This window comes from Heterodontus francisci, chromosome 15 (assembly GCF_036365525.1).
Source record: "Heterodontus francisci isolate sHetFra1 chromosome 15, sHetFra1.hap1, whole genome shotgun sequence".
NCBI classification, from domain to species: domain Eukaryota; kingdom Metazoa; phylum Chordata; class Chondrichthyes; order Heterodontiformes; family Heterodontidae; genus Heterodontus; species Heterodontus francisci.
Window position 1 is genome coordinate 19,170,139 of NC_090385.1, and position 19,597 is coordinate 19,189,735.

The 19,597-nt window shown below is 42.8% G+C and overlaps 1 protein-coding gene across 1 annotated transcript in view; it reads left to right on the forward strand.

Annotated features, from left to right (window-relative positions):
* Window positions 1–12,183, forward strand: part of atp1b4 (ATPase Na+/K+ transporting subunit beta 4) — a 67,947-nt gene extending 55,764 nt beyond the window's left edge. Inside the window, exons 7-8 of the mRNA XM_068047918.1 lie at window positions 6,904–6,996; window positions 12,016–12,183. Coding sequence (XP_067904019.1) covers window positions 6,904–6,996; window positions 12,016–12,177 — 255 coding nt within the window. The 3' untranslated portion in view covers window positions 12,178–12,183. The remainder of the gene's footprint in view (window positions 1–6,903; window positions 6,997–12,015) is intronic.
* The last annotated feature ends 7,414 nt before the right edge of the window (window positions 12,184–19,597 follow it).

The following is a 19,597-nucleotide window of genomic DNA, read 5'->3' on the forward strand; positions in this document are numbered from 1 at the left end:
AGAAAGCTGTTTGCTCCTAGTCTGAAAAGACCTCTCGTGGCTGGCTTGCTGCAACCTCTCCTGTCTGCTCTCATCTTTCTCACCAGCGTCGGAATCTACTGAAGACCGATGAACCCCGAGAGAGAAAAGTCTCCTACAGTGAACAAGGTTTAAGAAGAATACTGGGCCTCAACAAAAAGAAAGATCTATCTAAAAGCAAGGACTACAGCGAGCTTGAAGCACAGTAACAAAAACCCCTCTTCAGAGATTGCCTCAAACCTCCATTATTTTTCTTCTCTTTTCTGTCTCTATTTGCATGTGCGTATCGCGTATGCATGCTAGCGTGGGGCGCGACGTGTATCCATAGGCGTTAACCGAATTAGAGTTTAAGTTTTAATAAATTTCACTTTTCTTCTTTAAACCTAAGAAAGGCTGAAAGGGAACCCCCAAGACCTCTTTCTCACTTGGTCATATTAGTGGGGACACAGAGAAAGGGGGTGGGGGGGTTGGGGTGGGGGTTGGAGAGAGAGAGAGAGGCAGAGAGAGTGATCAAGATCACTCCTGAAAAATGGACATCTATCTGGAATACTCCACACCGCTAAAACAAGTATGTGGGCAAACATTGAATACTTGTGCAAGCATACAATTCCAGGTATCTCACTAAATCAATGTCCATCATAGTGATGAGAAAGTAAGTCTATAAATTAAGCTTCTCATTTAAAGCTTCTTCACAAAAATGCAATTTCTGTTGTTTTGATTAATAGTAAGATAATTTTTTAAATGCCTTTATCTTTCTAAAACTGTCTCACCAGCCCCCTATGTAAGACAAAAATTGTAATGTGGCCCTCCCCCCGCCTCCATGCGAAATGCTTGGACAACCCTGATCTATCCTAAGATGTAACCTATCCCTCAGTAGGAACTTACTTTCTGGTTAGGGTTCAACTAATAGTTTAGACAAATTAAGTTAATTTAAGTACTTCAAAAAAAAAAATCCTTGTCCAATGACAAATGTGATACCCTTATTCAAGAAAGGGTGTTGGAAAGTCCTAGCAACTACAGGCTAATTAGTTTAACATCAGTGGTGGGTAAAGTTTTAGAAACAAAATCAGGGAAATATCAACAGGTACTTGGTGAGGTTGGAGTTAATTAAGGATAGCCAGCACGAATTTATAAAAGACAGATCATGCCTGACTAATCTAATTGAATATTTTGATGAACTAACAGAGAAGGTTGATGAAGGGAATGTGGTGGATGTTGTATATATGTATTTTAAGAAGGTGTTTGATATAGTACCACATAAAAGACTGGCTAACACAATTGAAGCTCATGGAATAGGAGGGTCAGTGTCCAATTGGATAACAAATTAGTTTAAGGACAGAAAACAGTCATGGTAAATGGGTGTTTTTCAGACTGGAGGATGGTAGACAGTGGTGTTCCCTAAGGGTCAGTGCTGGGACCACTGCTTTTTTTGCTAGACATAAATGACTTGCATCGTGGAATAGTGTAGAATTTCAAAATTTGCCAATGACACCAAATTGGAGGAGTGAAACAGTGAGGATGATACAAATCGCCTGCAACGGGGCATAGGTATGCTAGCAAAATGGGCAGACAAGTGGCAGATGGAATTTAATACAGACAAGCTAGAGGTCATGCATTTTGACAGAAGGGATAAGGTGAGACAGTATGGAGTTAATGGCACAGTTCTCAAGAGTGTGCAGGAACAGAGAGACCTGGGAATGCATGTGCATCAATCTTTGAAGGTGACAGGATACATTTAGAGAGCAAAGGAGATTGAGGGGAGATTTTTTTTTTTTTTTTTAAGAACATTACAGCGCAGTACAGGCCCTTCGGCCCTCGATGTTGCGCCGACCATCTGACCTACACTATTCCATTTTCATCCATATGTCTATCCAATGACCACTTAAATGCCCTTAAAGTTGGCGAGTCTACTACTGTTGCAGGCAGAGCGTTCCGCGCCCCTACTACTCTCTGCGTAAAGAAACTACCTCTGACATCTGTCCTATATCTTTCACCCCTCAACTTAAAGCTATGTCCCCTCGTGTTTGCCATCATCATCCGAGGAAAAAGACTCTCACTATCCACCCTATCTAACCCTCTGATTATCTTATATGTCTCTATTAAGTCACCTCTCCTCCTCCTTCTCTCTAACGAAAACAACCCCAAGTCCCTCAGCCTTTCCTCGTAAGACCTTCCCTCCATACCAGGCAACATCCTAGTAAATCTCCTCTGCACCCTTTCCAAAGCTTCCACATCCTTCCTATAATGTGGTGACCAGAACTGCACGCAATACTCCAGGTGCGGCCTCACCAGAGTTTTGTACAGCTGCATCATGACCTCGTGGCTCCGAAACTCGATCCCCCTACTAATAAAAGCTAACACACCATATGCCTTCTTAACAGCCCTATTAACCTGGGTAGCAACTTTCAGGGATTTATGTACCTGGACACCAAGATCTCTCTGCTCATCTACACTACCAAGAATCTTCCCATTAGCCCAGTACTCTGCATTCCTGTTACTCCTTCCAAAGTGAATCACCTCACACTTCTCCGCATTAAACTCCATTTGCCATCTCTCAGCCCAGCTCTGCAGCCTATCTATGTCCCTCTGTACCCTACAACACCCTTCGACACTATCCACAACTCCACCGACCTTCGTGTCATCCGCAAATTTACTAACCCACCCTTCTACACCCTCATCCAGGTCATTTATAAAAATGACAAACAGCAGTGGCCCCAAAACAGAACCTTGCGGTACACCACTAGTAACTAAACTCCAGGATGAACATTTGCCATCAACCACCACCCTCTGTCTTCTTTCAGCTAGCCAATTTCTGATCCAAAGCTCTAAATCACCTTCAACCCCATACTTCCGTATTTTCTGCAATAGCCTACCGTGGGGAACCTTGTCAAATTTGGGCGGCACAGTGGCACACTGGTTAGCACCGCAGCCTCATAGCTCCAGCGACCCGGGTTCAATTCTGGGTACTGCCTGTGTGGAGTTTGCAAGTTCTCCCTGTGTCTGTGTGGGTTTTCGCCGGGTACTCCGGTTTCCTCCCACCACCAAAAGACTTGCAGGTTGATAGGTAAATTGGCCATTATAAATTGCCCCTAGTATAGGTAGGTGGTAGGAGAATATAGGGACAGGTGGGGATGTGGTAGGAATATGGGATTAGTGTAGGATTAGTATAAATGGGTGGTTGATGGTCGGCACAGACTCGGTGGGCCGAAGGGCCTGTTTCAGTGCTGTATCTCAAAAAAAAAAAAAACGCCTTACTGAAATCCATATACACCACATCCACGGCTTTACCCTCATCCACCTGTTTGGTCACCTTCTCGAAAAACTCAATAAGGTTTGTGAGGCACGACCTACCTTTCACAAAACCGTGCTGACTATCGCAAATGAACTTATTCTTTTCAAGATGATTATAAATCCTGTCTCTTCTAACCTTTTCCAACATTTTACCCACAACCGAAGTAAGGCTCACAGGTCTATAATTACCAGGGCTGTCTCTACTCCCCTTCTTGAACAAGGGGACAACATTTGCTATCCTCCAGTCTTCCGGCACTATTCCTGTCGACAATGACGACATAAAGATCAACAACAACGGCTCTGCAATCTCCTCCCTGGCTTCCCAGAGAATCCTAGGATAAATCCCATCTGGCCCAGGGGACTTATCTATTTTCACTCTTTCCAAAATTGCTAACACCTCCTCCTTGTGAATCTCAATCCCATCTAGCCTAGTAGGCTGTATCTCAGTAATCTCCTCGACAACATTTTCTTTCTCTACTGTAAATACTGACGAAAAATATTCATTTAACGCTTCCCCTATCTCCTCTGATTCCGCACACAACTTCCCACTACTATCCTTGATTGGCCCTGTTCTAACTCTTATCATTCTTTTATTCCTGATATACCTATAGAAAGCCTTAGGGTTTTCTTTGATCCTATCCGCCAATGACTTCTCGTGTCCTCTCCTTGCTCTTCTTAGCCCTCCCTTTAGATCCTTCCTGGCTAGCTTGTAACTCTCAAGCGCCCTAACTGAGCCTTCACGTCTCATCCTAACATAAGCCGCCGCCTTCCTCTTGACAAGCGCTTCAACTTCTTGAGTAAACCACGGCTCCCTCGCTCGACAACTTCCTCCCTGCCTGACAGGTACATACTTATCAAGGACACGCATTAGCTGCTCCTTGAATAAGCTCCACATTTCGTTTGTGCCCATCCCCTGCAGTTTCCTTCCCCATCCTACACATCCTAAATCTTGCCTAATCGCGTCATAATTTCCTTTCACCCGGCTATAATTCTTGCCCTGCTGTATATACCTGTCCCTGCCCATCGCTAAGGTAAACCTAACCGAATTGTGATCACTATCACCAAAGTGCTCACCTACATCTAAATCTAACACCTGGCCGGGTTCATTACCCAGTACCAAATCCAATGTGGCATCGCCCCTGGTTGGTCTGTCCACATACTGTGTCAGAAAACCCTCCTGCACACACTGGACAAAAACAGACCCATCTAAAGTACTCGAACTATAGTATTTCCAGTCAATATTTGGAAAGTTAAAGTCCCCCATAACCACTACCCTGTTACTCTCGCTCCTGTCGAGAATCATCTTCGCTATCCTTTCCTCTACATCTCTGGAACTATTCGGAGGTCTATAGAAAACTCCCAACAGGGTGACCTCTCCTCTCCTGTTTCTAACCTCGGCCCATACTACCTCAGTAGACGAGTCCTCAAACGTCCTTTCTGTCGCTGTAATACTCTCCTTGATTAACAATGCCACACACCCCCCCTCTTTTACCCTCTTCTCTGTTCTTACTGAAACATCTAAATCCCGGAACCTGCAACATCCATTCCTGCCCCTGCTCTACCCATGTCTCTGAAATGGCCACAACATCAGGATCCCAGGTACCAACCCATGCTGCAAGCTCCCCCACCTTATTCCGGATGCTCCTGGCGTTGAAGTAGACACACTTTAAACCAAGTTCTTGCTTGCTAGTGCCCTCTTGTGTCCCTGTAACCTTATCCCCTACCTCACTACTCTCAACAGCCTGTACACTGGAACTACAATTTAGGTTCCCATTCCCCTGCTGATTTAGTTTAGTTTAGATTTGATAGAGGTGTACAAGATTAGGACAGGCTTAGATAAGTTAGACAAGGAAAAACTGTTCCCATTAACTGATGGTACAAGAACTAGGGGACACAGATTGAAGATTTTGAGCAAGAGATGCAGGGGGAATTTGAGGAAGCACTTTTTTATGCAGCGAGTGATAATGACCTGAAACTTGCTGCCCATAAAGGTGGTGGAAGCCGAGGCAATTATTTCAAAAGGAAATTGGATGGACAGTTGAAGGAAATAAACTTGCAGGGCTACAGGGATCAAGCAGGGGAGTGGGACTGACTGGATTGCTCTGCGGTGAGCTAGCATGGACTCCATGGACCAAAAGGCTTCCTCTGTGCCATTAATGACTCAGTGGGCTGGATATAGTTGCACCGGTGGGACTCCTGGCACCCACCCGAAAAGGCGGTGGGAACCCTGCCTCAGCCTTGCGGAGCACCCCCCCCCCCCCCCCCCCCCCACGTCCCCAGTGTGATTTTATGGCGCTCAGTCCCCGTCCCTTTAAAAGTGGGGTCCCGCCTCCAAGAACTGCCAGCCAATTAGAGGGCCAGCAGCTCAGTAGTAGCGGCAGCGGCACTGCGAGCGGTGGCCACTGCCAGTTCTACAGGAGGCCTGGGATCCTGAGCCAGCGATGGAGACCCAGAGAAAAGGTAAGAGAAGCGGGGTCGCTGGGGCCAATCCGGCAGGCCCCTCCAATGGAGGGGGGGGTGGGCTATGAGTGCAGGGAGGGAGGGTGTATCAGGAGGTGGGTTGTTTACCGCTGGGAGCCCTCCGTGGGCTACAGATTGCCCACGGAGGTGGGCCCCTTCTCAAGCCCACAGGGAGATCGCCTCGCTTTACTGGGCAACCTCTCCGCTTGGAGGAGGCCACTCCCACTGCTGACTTAATCCCAACAGCAGTAGGAGTGCCCTGAGTGGCGAATAGGCCATTGAAGGCCTCAGTAGGCCTCTGGGCGGAAAGGCAGTCTTTGGCCTTTTCAGCCCCTGACTTAATTGCGTTGCGACCGGCCCTCCACATCCCCCCGGCCTCCCGTCGCAATTCTGTGGGGCCTGCCCCCAACCTTCTAGCCCGTCTTCGGGGAGGGTCCATTAAATCCAGCCCTATAACTCTATGACTATGATTCTTCAAGTGGTGAGTAGCCTTAATATATTTTTCTGTGTTAGTTTTTTGAGTAACTCCCCACCATCCCATAGCTAACATTAGCAAAATGGCTGCCCTTATGGATGGTTAATTTCAAAAGATATTCATCAGTTATCAATCTCAATTACAGCTCATTTCAAGCAGAAGTGAATTTGAGACTAAAAAGCCTCAATATTACAGGCCAAACGCTGAAACATATTATAGTTCTTTCTACATTGTGTAGAAAATATACATTCTAGGCAATGTCTTATGTAGTCTAACCAGAAGCAAATGTATCTATCTTGCAGTCTGGTGAGAACTGGAGAAACATAACCTTTGAAAGTCGTGGAACGTGGGAACAGGATTGGGCCATTCAGCCCCTTAAGCCTGTTACGCCATCTAATCAGATCATGGCAGGTCTATATTGTGGTGTAGTTTGAACAGCAATTGAGAAAGATAATAAAACGCCTGGTTTGAAGTTCTTCAAAGATTCTAGTCTCCCTAGCCAATAGAGAACGTAATGCTCCTAGTCCTTGGTGGTACTTTATTTCAGGATGACTACCATATTTTGTCTACACTAGACCTTCATTAAAGAAAGTCTTCTCTGTCCTTAATGTACCCTTGAAAATAGTGCTAAAATATAAATATTCCGTTGCTCTTTTCAGAAAGAAAAGAAGAACAATGCTGTAATTCACTTCTACCCAAATAGTGGAACATTTGATCTCACGTACTTTCCTTATTATGGAAAACTGACACATGTAAGTGATTTTAAATTTTTTGGTTTTTTTTTTAAATGAGGGATTTGTTATAATATTTACTGCTATATCGGTTTTCCTTCTTTCACCCAATGTTAACATTTTAGGCTTTGACAAAGAATGGTATCGTATGTTAGCCTTTATTACAAAGGGATTCAAGTACAAGAGTAAATAATTCTTACTGCAATTATATCGGGCCTTGGTGAGACCACACATGGAGTATTATGTACTAGAGGCCTGCTACCCGACCCGAACCTGATGACGTGTGTCGGGTTCCGGTCGGGTCGGGCCCCATCTTCCGGGTACGGCTTTCGGGCTTGGGTCGGGCCGAGTCTGGGTCGGGCCGGACACACAGGGTAAGTGCTCTGCTGGTAAGTATTGAAATGAAAAAACTTACCTGAGCTGGGAGATGAAACTGAGTCTGTGCAGCGAGTGAGTGACGTCACTATGATGTCATCACACATGCGCTGCAGCTTCTTGCAGGTTCAGTGTCAGGAAGGGAAGTAAAGGGATGGTCGGGTTGGGCTAGTTTGAGTAGTGGTGGGTTTGGGTTGGGTCGGGCCGGGCTCGAGGCAAAATCGGAGGGACTCGGGCCAGATTGGGCTCGGGTGCACTGTAGTTCGTTCGGGTCGGGTTCTTTTTTCCCCGACCTGAGCAAACCTCTATTATATACAGTTTTGGTCTCTGTACCTAAGGAAGGCTGTACTTGCATTAGAGGGGGTGCAACAATGGTTTACTAAATTGATTGCTGGGATAAGAGGATTGTCCTACGAGGAGAGATTCAATAGAATGGGCCTATACTCTTTGCGGTTTAAAAGAATGAAAGATGGTGATCTAATTGAGATATATAAGATTCTTCGAGGGCTTGACAGGGTAGGTGCTGAGAGGCTGCTTCCCCTGGCTGGAGAGTCTAGAACTAGGGCTTACAGTCTCAGAATAAGGGGTCAGCCATTTACGACTGAGATGAGGAGAAATCTCTTCACTGAAATTGTTGTGAATCTTTTGAATTTTCCACCCTAGAGAGCTGTGAATATTTAGTCACTGAGTATATTCAAGACAGAGGTTGATAGGTTTTTGGATAGTCAGGGAATCAGGGGATATGGGGTTAGTTGGGAAGGTAGAGTTGAGATAGAAGATCAGGCATGATCTTACAGAATGGCTTGAAGGGTCGAATGGCCTGCTCCTATTTCTTATGTTATAGCTCTTAAATAATTAGTCACTGACAGCAAAATATTATAGATACAGCCAAAGATTAGCCATATGATTGCATGATCAAACTGATTACCTAATGAAACATTAAGGGTGAAAGCAATTGCTCATAACTGGTATTTATTCTACTCCTGCACAGGCAGAATAATAGCTGTTATTTTAAAAGTGAAGGTCATTGTGGTAACAGTTTGTAACCTCATATCTTAATATCACCTTTCACAGTGGTGCTAGAAGGTAATTTAAATAGATCTTATAGTACACATGATTTAAAACTCAGAAAACAGGACATGGCTAATTTTAATAAGAGTAAATAGGGAGAAACTGTTCCCATTGATAGAAGGGTTGAGAACCAGAGGACACAGATTTAAAGCGATTGGCAAAAGACACGAGGAAAACCTTTTTTTACACGAGTGGTTAGGATCTGGGAAGCACTGTCTGAGAGTATGGTGAAGGTAGATTCAATCATGGCTTTCAAAAGGGAATTGGATAATTGAAGAGAAAAAATTTGGAGGGCTATGGGGAAAAAATGGGACTAGCTGAGTTGCTCTTGCAGAGAGTTGGCCCAGACATGATGGGCCGAATGGCCCCCTTTTGTGTTGTAACCATTCCACGATTCTTTGAAGATCTACCTTGATGAATGAATGAATTTCTATTAGTTCACGCATGTGATCCATTACCAGTATTTTAAGCCAGAGTCCAGCAATGTGGACTGGTTTCATTCATTCATTCAGAGATACAGCACTGAAACAGGCCCTTCGGCCCACCGAGTCTGTGCTGACCAACAGCCACCCATTTATACTAACCCTACAGTAATCCCATATTCCCTACCACCTACCTACACTAGGGGAAATTTACAATGGCCAATTTACCTATCACCTGCAAGTCTTTGGCTGTGGGAGGAAACCGGAGCACCCGGCGAAAACCCACGCGGTCACAGGGAGAACTTGCAAACTCCGCACAGGCAGTACCCAGAATCGAACCCAGGTCCCTGGAGCTGTGAGGCTGCAGTGCTAACCACTGTGCCACTGTGCCGCCCCAAGTAACACAAAGATTCCTCATTGTCAAGTGACACTTTTAACTCGATTTAGATTATTGCAATCTATAAATCTGACAGAAATTAAATAAAATGGCCAGCTATTTTTCATACTGTATGCAAATCATTACAGAAGTGATGATGAACAGAAATGAATGAAATGCTGCTCATACTTTAACATTTGGAATCAGAAAAGTGAAAGTGTTTAAAATGGAAATCAAATTACTCAAATCACATGATACTGATGAGCTTGGATCAAAGTCAGCTCCATGTAACTGACCTGGAGATTATACATTATGCAACTTTATATCAAAATTATTTCTAAATTTGATTTCCTATGCTTCCTCATTAATCCCAAGTGATAGGCAATGATCATCTCCAACAAGAGAGAATCTAACCACCACCCCTTGACATTCAATGGCATTAACATTGTTGAATCCCCCACTATCAACATCCTGGCGGTCATGATTGACCAGAAACTTAACTGGACCAGCCACATAAATAGTGTAGTTATAAGAGCAGGTCGGAGGCTGGGTATCCTGCAACAAGTAACTCACTACCTGATGCCGCAAAACCTGTCCATCATCTACAAGGCACAAGTCAAGAGTGTGATGGAATACTTCCCTCTTGCCTGGGTCAGTGCAGCTCCAACAACACTTTAGAAATTTAACACCATCAGGGCAAAACAGTCCACTTGATAGAGGCCCCATTCATTCATTTCCTCCACCATTGGCACACCATGGTTACAGAGTGTACCATCTACAACTCACCAAGTGTTCTTCAACAGTACCTCTCAAACCCATGACCACTACCGACTAGAAGAACAGGGGCAGCAGTCGCATTGGAACACCACCACCTGAAAGTTCCCCTCCAAGTCACATACCATCTTGACTTGGAACTATATCACCGTTCCTTCATCATTGCTGGGTCTTGCCAGCGACACCCACATACCATGAATGAACAAAAACATAAGTCCAAGATTACTTACCTACTTTATATGGTTAGACATATGGTAAATGACAAATCAGTTTTTTTTCTACATTCACCATCTTTGATAAATTCATTTCCAATATATTTTCTGATGCTCTTACTTATCCTACTACCACCATGCTAAATGGGATAGATTCAAAACAGATCTGTCATAGATGGCTGTCATAGAGTGATACAGCACTGAAACAGGCCCTTCGGCCCACCGAGTCTGTGCCGACCAACAACCACCCATTTATACTAATCCTACACTAATCCCATATTCCCTACCACATCCCCACCATTCTCCTACTACCTACCTATACTAGGGGCAATTTACAATGGCCAATTTACCTATCAACCTGCAAGTCTTTGGCTGTGGGAGGAAACCGGAGCACCCGGCGGAAACCCACGCGGTCACAGGGAGAACTTGCAAACTCCGCACAGGCAGTACCCAGAACCGAACCCGGGTCACTGGAGCTGTGAGGCTGCGGTGCTAGCCACTGCACCGCAGCTCAAAATTGGGTGTCCATGAGGCGTTGTGGACCATTAGCAGCAGTAGAATTGCATTCAACCACAACCTGTAACCTCATGACCCGGCATATCCCCCACTCTACCATCAAGTCGGGGGACCAACCCTGGTTCAAAGAAGAGTGCAGGAGAGTATGCCAGGAGAAGCACCTGGTATACCTAAAAATGAGGTGTCAACCTGGTGAAGCTACAACACAGGACTACTTGAATGCTAAACAGTGGAAGTGACATGCAACAGACAGAGCTAACTGATCCTACAACCAACAGAACAGATCAAAGCACTGCAATCCTGCCACACCCAGTCGTGAATGGTGGTGAACAATTAAACAACTAACTATGGTTCCACAAATATCCCCATCCTCAATGATGGATGAGCCCAGCACATCAATGCAAAAAAAAAGGCTTAGGCTGATAAGTGGCAAGTAACAGTCATGCCAAATAAGTGCCAGGCAATGGCAATCTCCAACAAGAAAGAATCTAACCATCTTTCCTTGACATTCAATGGCATTACCATCGCTGAATCCCTCACTATCAACATTCTGGGGGTTACCATCGACCAGAAACTGATCTGTAGCAGCCACATAAATACTGTGGTGACAAGAGCAGGTTCGAGGCTGGGAATTCTACGGCGAGTAACCCACCTCCTGACTTCCCAAAGTCTGTCCACCATCTACAAGGCACAATTCAGGAGTGTGATGGAATACTCTCCCCTCGCTTGGATGGGTGCAGCTCCAACACCACTCAGGAAGCTTGACACCATCCAGGACAAAGCAGCCCGCTTGATTGGCACCCCAACTACAAACATTCACTCCCTCCACCACCGACGCACAGTGGAAGCAATGTGTACCATATACAAGCTGCACTGCAGCAACTCACCAAGGGATCTTCAACAGCACCTTCCAAACCCATTACCTTTTCCACCAAGAAGGGCAAGGGCAGCAGACGTGTGGGAACACCACCATCTTGAAGTTCCTCTCCAAGCCACACACCATCCTGACTTAGAAATATATCGCCGTTCCTTCACTGTCGTGGGGTCAAAGTCATGGAACTCCCTCCCTAGCAGCACTGTGGGTGTACCCGCACCAGATGGACTGCAGCAGTTCAAGATGGCAGCTCACCACTACCTTCTCAAGGGCAGTTAGGGGAGGCAACAAATGCTGGCATTGCCAGCGACGCCCACATCCCATGAAAACGAATAAAAAGTGGCGAGAGAGATGAGTAGCATGTAACATGTCAAAGACAGAGGTGAAACACTAATCATTCTTGTCTTTTAATAATTCTAGGTAAATTATTCAATTCCACTGGTGGCAATGCAATATGAAAATTTGGAGAAGAACAGTCAAGTCAGCATTCAATGTAAAGTAAATGGGCCTGGCATCAAAAATGACATCTTTCAAGACCGATTTGCTGGGAGGATTTTGTTCACACTTAATATTCAAGAATAATCTGAATTGGGGGTTCCTTTGTAAAAGATAACTGACAATGGTACCATGTCTGGTGACTTGGTTTCTCCTACAGGTATCTGAAAGACTTGTATTACTAGCATGACTGTCCTATCAGTAAGGTACAAAAATTTAGCAGGTTAATCCCTCCTCTCTTAATTTACTGAATAACTAAGAGATTTATGATAAAATCTGACTTTGTTTGAATTTGGTTTTAGTACGGCATCACTTAAAAAACATAGTTCTGTAAAGTTTCCATTATATCAAATCATTATAACAAAAAAAGTCAAATTATTAAGTGTTAAACTGCACAGTTTTTAAAACCTGGATGAAATAATTAAGGGTTTGTTCTATTTAAATTTCTCAGGCATTCAATAATTATTAAACTTTTGCCAGAAATTTCTATATTCTTCATGGAGGGGGAAATAAAAGTTTTGTATTGAAATGAGTCATTTTACAAGTGTCTGTGTAACTGTCTTTTTGTGCAGTTTACATCAGTGCCTCACTGGACTAGATATCAGAAATATTATCTGACGAACAACTTGTCAGAATACCAGGACAGGGTAAGTTCCTTTGGTGTCTTCAATCTGTGCAAAAATGAAAGTCTCATACAACACAACAAATGACTGAAAATAAAAAATTATTAAGGGATTTTTTTTTGGACCCAATATCACAATTTTATTAAATTTAGAAGTGATCGAATTTCTTATTGATCAGTCAGTAAAAGTAATCATTTGCTATAAAAGCAGGATCCTACTGCCCATTCCTAATCACCACAACACCCCTTTTGACTAAAACAAAATCAAAAATCAAATCAAAAAAGGCTAAAGCACTGCAGCACACAGTCTGGAAAGTATTCCAAATGCCAGGTTTCAGAGGACACGGTTAAACTGCTCATCCTACCCTCTTGTGGCCTATTGCATTATTTCAGCTCTTGATATGTTCCAGCCTTCTAATAGACTCTATAGAAGTTACATTTTAACTGAACAACCTTATAAGAAAAGTGTATATACGAGCCAGTCGCTGCCTATTGGCTTTACTGACCCTGAATACATGGCCTCTCCTGTAGAAGGAGGAACCAGGTATTTACAAGAAGAGGCTCACTAAAATCTAGTTCTATCTCAACAGCTCATTGTCATAAACATGGCCCAAAACCCTGACTACGTGTGAGCAAGATCATGATTAATCAGTTGGATCTATCTATTTGAATTATTCCACCCCAAAGGTTCTGATGCAATAGCATCGCAGTCATTAATTGGATTGTAGAGATATCAAATATCAAGAACATGAAGCATATTCATGTATTACAAATTAAGATTCTGGTTAATGTAACCCTAATCTGTATCAATGCCAGGAACTGCACTATCACCTCCAGCAGCTAGATTCTACCAGCTGATATGAAACCAAATATAAAAACATTCTGAAATGCATTTTTAACAATTAAGAGTGGTGGCACTCCCATTGGGTCGCTGAGCATTAAACTATAATTGGTGTGTGGACACTGATGAACATAGCTTCATTGTCACTGGACCAGAGTGGCATATTAACCAGCAGTGTAATTCAGGTCTGCCTCCAGTAGTTACAATTCACACCAATAGCCCCTGCTGGTACAAGAATTGACCAAAAGCAAATTAAAAGTCATGTAAAATATAACCAGTATATTATATTAGAAAAATTATATAAGTATCCAGGGTGCGATTTTAACACAAGTCTAATTTTTGCATTTTTGGTACAGTTATAAACTCATGTTCGACAAGATATAATACTCAACAAGTTCTCTACAAATCACTCCCCACCTCACCTCTGCCTCCCCACTGTTGCCTCACTCCACCATTGGCAAATGTACCTTTAGCTATTTGGACTCTATGCTCTAGAATTCTGTCCAAAAATCCCACTGCCACTCCATCTCCCATTTCCTTAAATTTAAGACCTTCCTTAAAACCCACTGCTTTAGCCAGAGGGTCACTCCTTCCTAAAATCACTTCCTTTGGTCAGTCTCCATTTTCATCTGCTTTCACTTCTGTGAAGCAGTATGTGGCACTTTTCTAAGTTCAAGACACTGTATAAATGCAGTTATATAATAATCAGTTCTTGCATGTATATAATTTGAGAGGGCAAATCTTATTCGCACAGCTGTGTGAGTACAAAACATCTAAAATAAACATACAAAGCATACAATATACAAAAATATACATCGCAGAAAATATGCATTTCTAGAAATGAGGGGGGTAGAATCTTCACTTGTTGGCATTTCTTTCAGCTCAATTTGTCTGAAATCAACATAATCTTCGCAAAATATTGCAGAATTTTAAATACAATTTACACTCAGCTCATATTGAGTATCCACAGTCTGTTGCTAGGTACAAAAAATGTCCCCGAGATCAATTAATCACCTCCGCCATTTCCGCCACCTCCAGCGTGATGCCACTACCAAACGCATCTTCCCCTCCCTTCCCCTGTCGGCATTCCGAAGGGATCGTTCCCTCCGCGACACCCTGGTCCACTCCTCCATTACCCCCACCACCTCATCCCCATCCCATGGCACCTTCCCCTGCAATTGCAGGAGGTGTAATACCTGCCCATTTACTTCCTCTCTCCTCACTATCCCAGGCCCCAAATACTCCTTTCAGGTGAAGCAGCGATTTACTTGTACTTCTTTCAATTTAGTATACTGTATTTGCTGCTCACGATGTGGTCTCCTCTACATTGGGGAGACCAAGCGCAGACTGGGTGACCGTTTTGCGGAACACCTCCGCTCGGTCCGCAAGCAGGACCCCGAGCTTCCGGTTGCTTGTCATTTCAACACTCCCCCCTGCTCTCATGCTCACATCTCTGTCCTGGGATTGCTGCAGTGTTCCAGTGAACATCAACGCAAGCTCGAGGAACAGCACCTCATCTACCGATTAGGCACACTACAGCCTGCCGGACTGAACATTGAGTTCAATAATTTCAGAGCATGACAGCCCCTCATTTTACTTTCATTTTTAGTTGTTTTTTTCTTTTTACATTTTTTACCTTTTTTTTGCATTTATTTCATTTCATCTTAGTTTGTTCAGTTTGCTTACCCACTGTTTTTTTTCATGTTTGCACTTGCTGCTGTTCAATATTCAGTCCGTTAACACCTATTCTGTACTAATGCCTTGTCTTTCAACACACCATTAACATATTGTTTGCCTTTGCTCCATGACCTTTTGGTCAGCTATGTGGCCTTGTCCAATCTGCACCTTCTCCTTTGTTATCTCTTGCCCCACCCCCACCTCACTTGCTTATAACCTGTGACACTTTTAATATTTGTCAGTTCCGAAGAAGGGTCACTGACCCGAAACGTTAACTCTGCTTCTCTTTCCACAGATGCTGCCAGACCTTCTGAATGGTTCCAGCATTTCTTGTTTTTATTTCAGATTTCCAGCATCTGCAGTATTTTGCTTTTATAACTAGCAAATGGTTCTGTGTATATATATATATATATTTTTTTTAAAGTGTTACGACCAGGTGAGAAACAGGTCTAGGGTTCCCTTTCAGCCTTCACCTGGTCTTACTGTAACAGGGTTTTATTTTTAAACACACTATTTTAGCTTCCCCTTGGTGAACTCTTGTTCACTGCTTTCCAATTATAAGGCAAAGAAACCAACACAAACAGGCTTTCTTAGGTTTAAAGAAGAAAAGTTGAAATTTATTAAACTTAAACTCTAATGGGGTTGACGCCTACGGATACACAACGTGCCGACACTGGCATGCATACACGATACACACATGCAAATAGAGACAAAAAAAGAGAAGAAAAATAAAGTGGAAAAGTTTGAGGCATTATCTGAAGAGTTTTTGTTATGCTTCTTCGAGCTCACTGTAGAGTTATTGATTGTACGTAGATCTTACTTTTCATTGGGGCCCAGTATTCTTCTTACACCTTGTCCGCTGTAGGAGACTTTTCTCTCTTGGGGTTCATGTGTCTTCAGTGGATTCAGAGGCTTGCGAGAAAGAGATGGGAGCAGACAGGAGAGAGATCTTCTCAGTCCAGGAGCAAACAGACACTTTCTCTGAGTTCAAACTTTCAGAAAAACCCAGGTTGCCAAGCAGGTTAGTCATGTGACTAACTGGTCTGACCATGTCTTGGCTCCGTGGATGGTATCATTTTAGCAGGGCCTGGAATGCTCCTCTTACACACAATAGCTTATTATCAAGGTCCATTGTGGCTTGAATGTGTCAGGCAATGGTCCTTCGTCCTTCCAATCACTGTCTGTTAATATGCAAATGTCTTTTCCACCCATGGCTGATCTGTTTAACAAGTCCTTTCTTCACTCCAGTAACAGTTTAAAATCAATGTTCATGACAAAATTAATGTGCCTCAATCTTGGCAGGTGGGGGCCTAGCATGACAAAAGTCATATTCAGTAATTTAAAATCAGGTTAGGTACAGGTGGTGGATTGACTCTGTGACTAGGAATGCTTTTTTTGGTATTAAACCTGTTTATAGTTGTATTGATCAAACTGCACAAAGCTCCCACTCTTAATTATTGGAAGAAATATTTTATCAGGTAAAATTTTAAAATAAAATGAGGTGCCTAATTGCACTGGATCAAGGCAAATTTTACGCTTGGCAATACGCAAATACATTTGAGCAGAAACTCAAAGAAAATACATATCTCAAACTAGTGCAATTTTGGGCTGGATTCTATTTGGCCATGCTCAGTGTTACCCTGATCCCATACCATTTTGTCTGTGGTGGGCACTGTAACACGTGACGGAGGGGAAGTCCATTGGGGGCAGGGTTAGGTACCGAAGAAGGGTCACTGACCCGAAACGTTAACTCTGCTTCTCTTTCCACAGATGCTGCCAGACCTGCTGAGTGAATCCAGCATTTCTTGTTTTTGTTTCAGATTTCCAGCATCCGCAGTATTTTGCTTTTATATTAGGTACCAACATGTTGCACTATGGATATTTGACAACATTATTGACTTAGCCATGGACATGGGGCAATTAATCTGTATATAAAGTGTATAGCCAATCTAATGCCATCAAAACAGTCCAATTTGTAACACATTACTCCCTATAAATAAAGTAGCTAAGCGTACAAACATCAATGGAGAGCAGCACAACTGTATTAGCTAGCAAGCAAAATAGTATGTAATGCCAATTACTTTTGTTGACAGAATAGAGCATGTCACCACGTCATGGGGTGGTAGATGGACCTTATCCGATGATCTCTGTGGATTCACATTATGTCAGGAGTGCAAATTCAACCAATAAACCATGAAACTCAAGGAGAGGATCAATATGGTGGCTATTGAGATGAGGCATTAGAAAAGTCAGCAATAGGAAGATAGACCATTTCTCTCACTGCTATTGTCACAAGACAATTTAACCCATGATGGTCAATGTTTGTGCAACTTCTCCACCTGCTTGTAATACGTGTCTGAAGACAGGGAAGCCAACAAAAGGGCTGTGATCTCCAAATCAGGAGAATTTTATAGGTTGGAGCAGATAGTACTTCAGAAGAGTCATGGAAAACAGAAAAGCAGAGTGGGACAGGAAGGGACAGAATGATTAGCAGTAGGTAGCCAAGATTAGTTTATTCATCTTGACAGGCTGTTAAACCAGGTTCTGGATTTTAAAATACAGAAAAAGCAGCATCTCTCATGGACAAAATGTCATTTACTCACCAAAGCTAGTGACAAAATTAGATAAACACAATTACAGATAAAGAACGCCCTTCAGTCCCTCCAATAAAGTGATTCTCTTAAATTCACATGTCTATATCTCAGTCTATCACTGTCAATTCTGATTCAGCTCTGACAAAATAATTACGAACAAAAAGCTTTTCTGCAAAAGGTTGAGCACTGGTTACTGCATGTAGTATTCAGTTACAAAATGTTTAATCACTACCTGTAAGATTGTACTCCAGACTAAGCAATTTAGGTCCAAGACAAATTTCTTACCTGTTAGCAAAGGTGCACTTTTAAGGTAATATAAATATATGATACAGACGTCTTTCAAATTACATTTTCCACTCAGGTTATCTGCCCTTAAAATGATGCCAATTGCAGTTATTGATCTTTGACATACTTGTAAAACTTGTCCTTTAATTCAATTCGCAGCAAAAAAAAGTTAATGACTGTTTCTAACATGGCCATTAAAAGATAATAAATTTTTACTAAGTCTTCCCTCACTTTTTAAAACTGCAAATACAGCATGGATTTTATTAAGGAATTATAGACAGTTCATCATAGATTAAGGTTTATTAAAGCTATCAGTTAAATTGTATTTACTAATTATTGTATATGGGTCAGTAGCATCTTGTTTTTTCCAATATTATTCAGACCCATTACACTGTACTCTTGTATTCATGAGGAACTTACAGTGCTGACTTCTGGAGATTCCTTGGATTTTCTTGCCAGTTTCCATCTCAACCCAAGTTCTGGAAAAATGTGATTCCAAATGGACAGCAGCAGAATTGTGGCAGTTATATAGAAATAAACGTCCAACAATTTTCAACATGTCACTGAGCTTGTGTTCCAAGTGAAAGAAATGTGTGCCAGAGTGTAGAAAATGAGATATTCCCCAAGTGACTTTTGCTATTGAAAAAGTTTACATAACACAAGCCTTTAAACTTGTGTTTTAAAATAACCTAGATGATAGGGATGAGGGAGGTGGCAGACAGAGAGGGGCATCCAACATTTTTGCGTGGGGGGGGGCACATTACAATTTTATTCTTACATGGGGGCCGCTGAGACAATTTCGGAAAGATAAAGGCATTAAATGTTTAGATTACTATTAATCAAAACAACAAATGTGCATTTTTGTGAAGACGTTTTAAATGAAAAGACTAATTTGACTTACTTTTTCATCACTATGTTGGACAGTGATTTAATGAGATACCAAACATTTTCTCGCTTGCACAAGTAGTCAATGTCTTCCCGCACACTACTTGTAGCGATGCGGAGTATTCTGGGTAGATATTCATCTGTCTGGAGTGATCTTGATCGCTCTCTCTCCCTCCTCTCTCTGTGTCTGTCTCTTTTTCTCTGCTTCCCTGTCTCTTCTCTCCTGCCACTCTTTCCCCCCTCCCCACTCTTCCCCATCTCCCCAACTGACTGTTGTTGAGAATGGGAACAGCAGTTTCTGAACTTCAGACAGATTTGGAGTTTTCTGGTGGACTTTAAAAAAAAAAAATTGGAACCTGTCGGAAAACTCCAAAGCTGTCCGAAGTTCAGAAACTGCTGTTCCCACTCCCAGCGCCTGTCAGCCATGAAACTGACATTGTGATTTTTAAAAAAAAAGCCAGTCTGGAAGAAGCCAATGGGAAATTTCTCATCCCCGTAATTGCCAGTCATGGACCTCAAAATCTTTTACCATGGACACTGGTGTCCATGTACGAATATGTTGCTGACCCTTGACTGGGAGGCCAATTAAGCCACTTAAGTAGT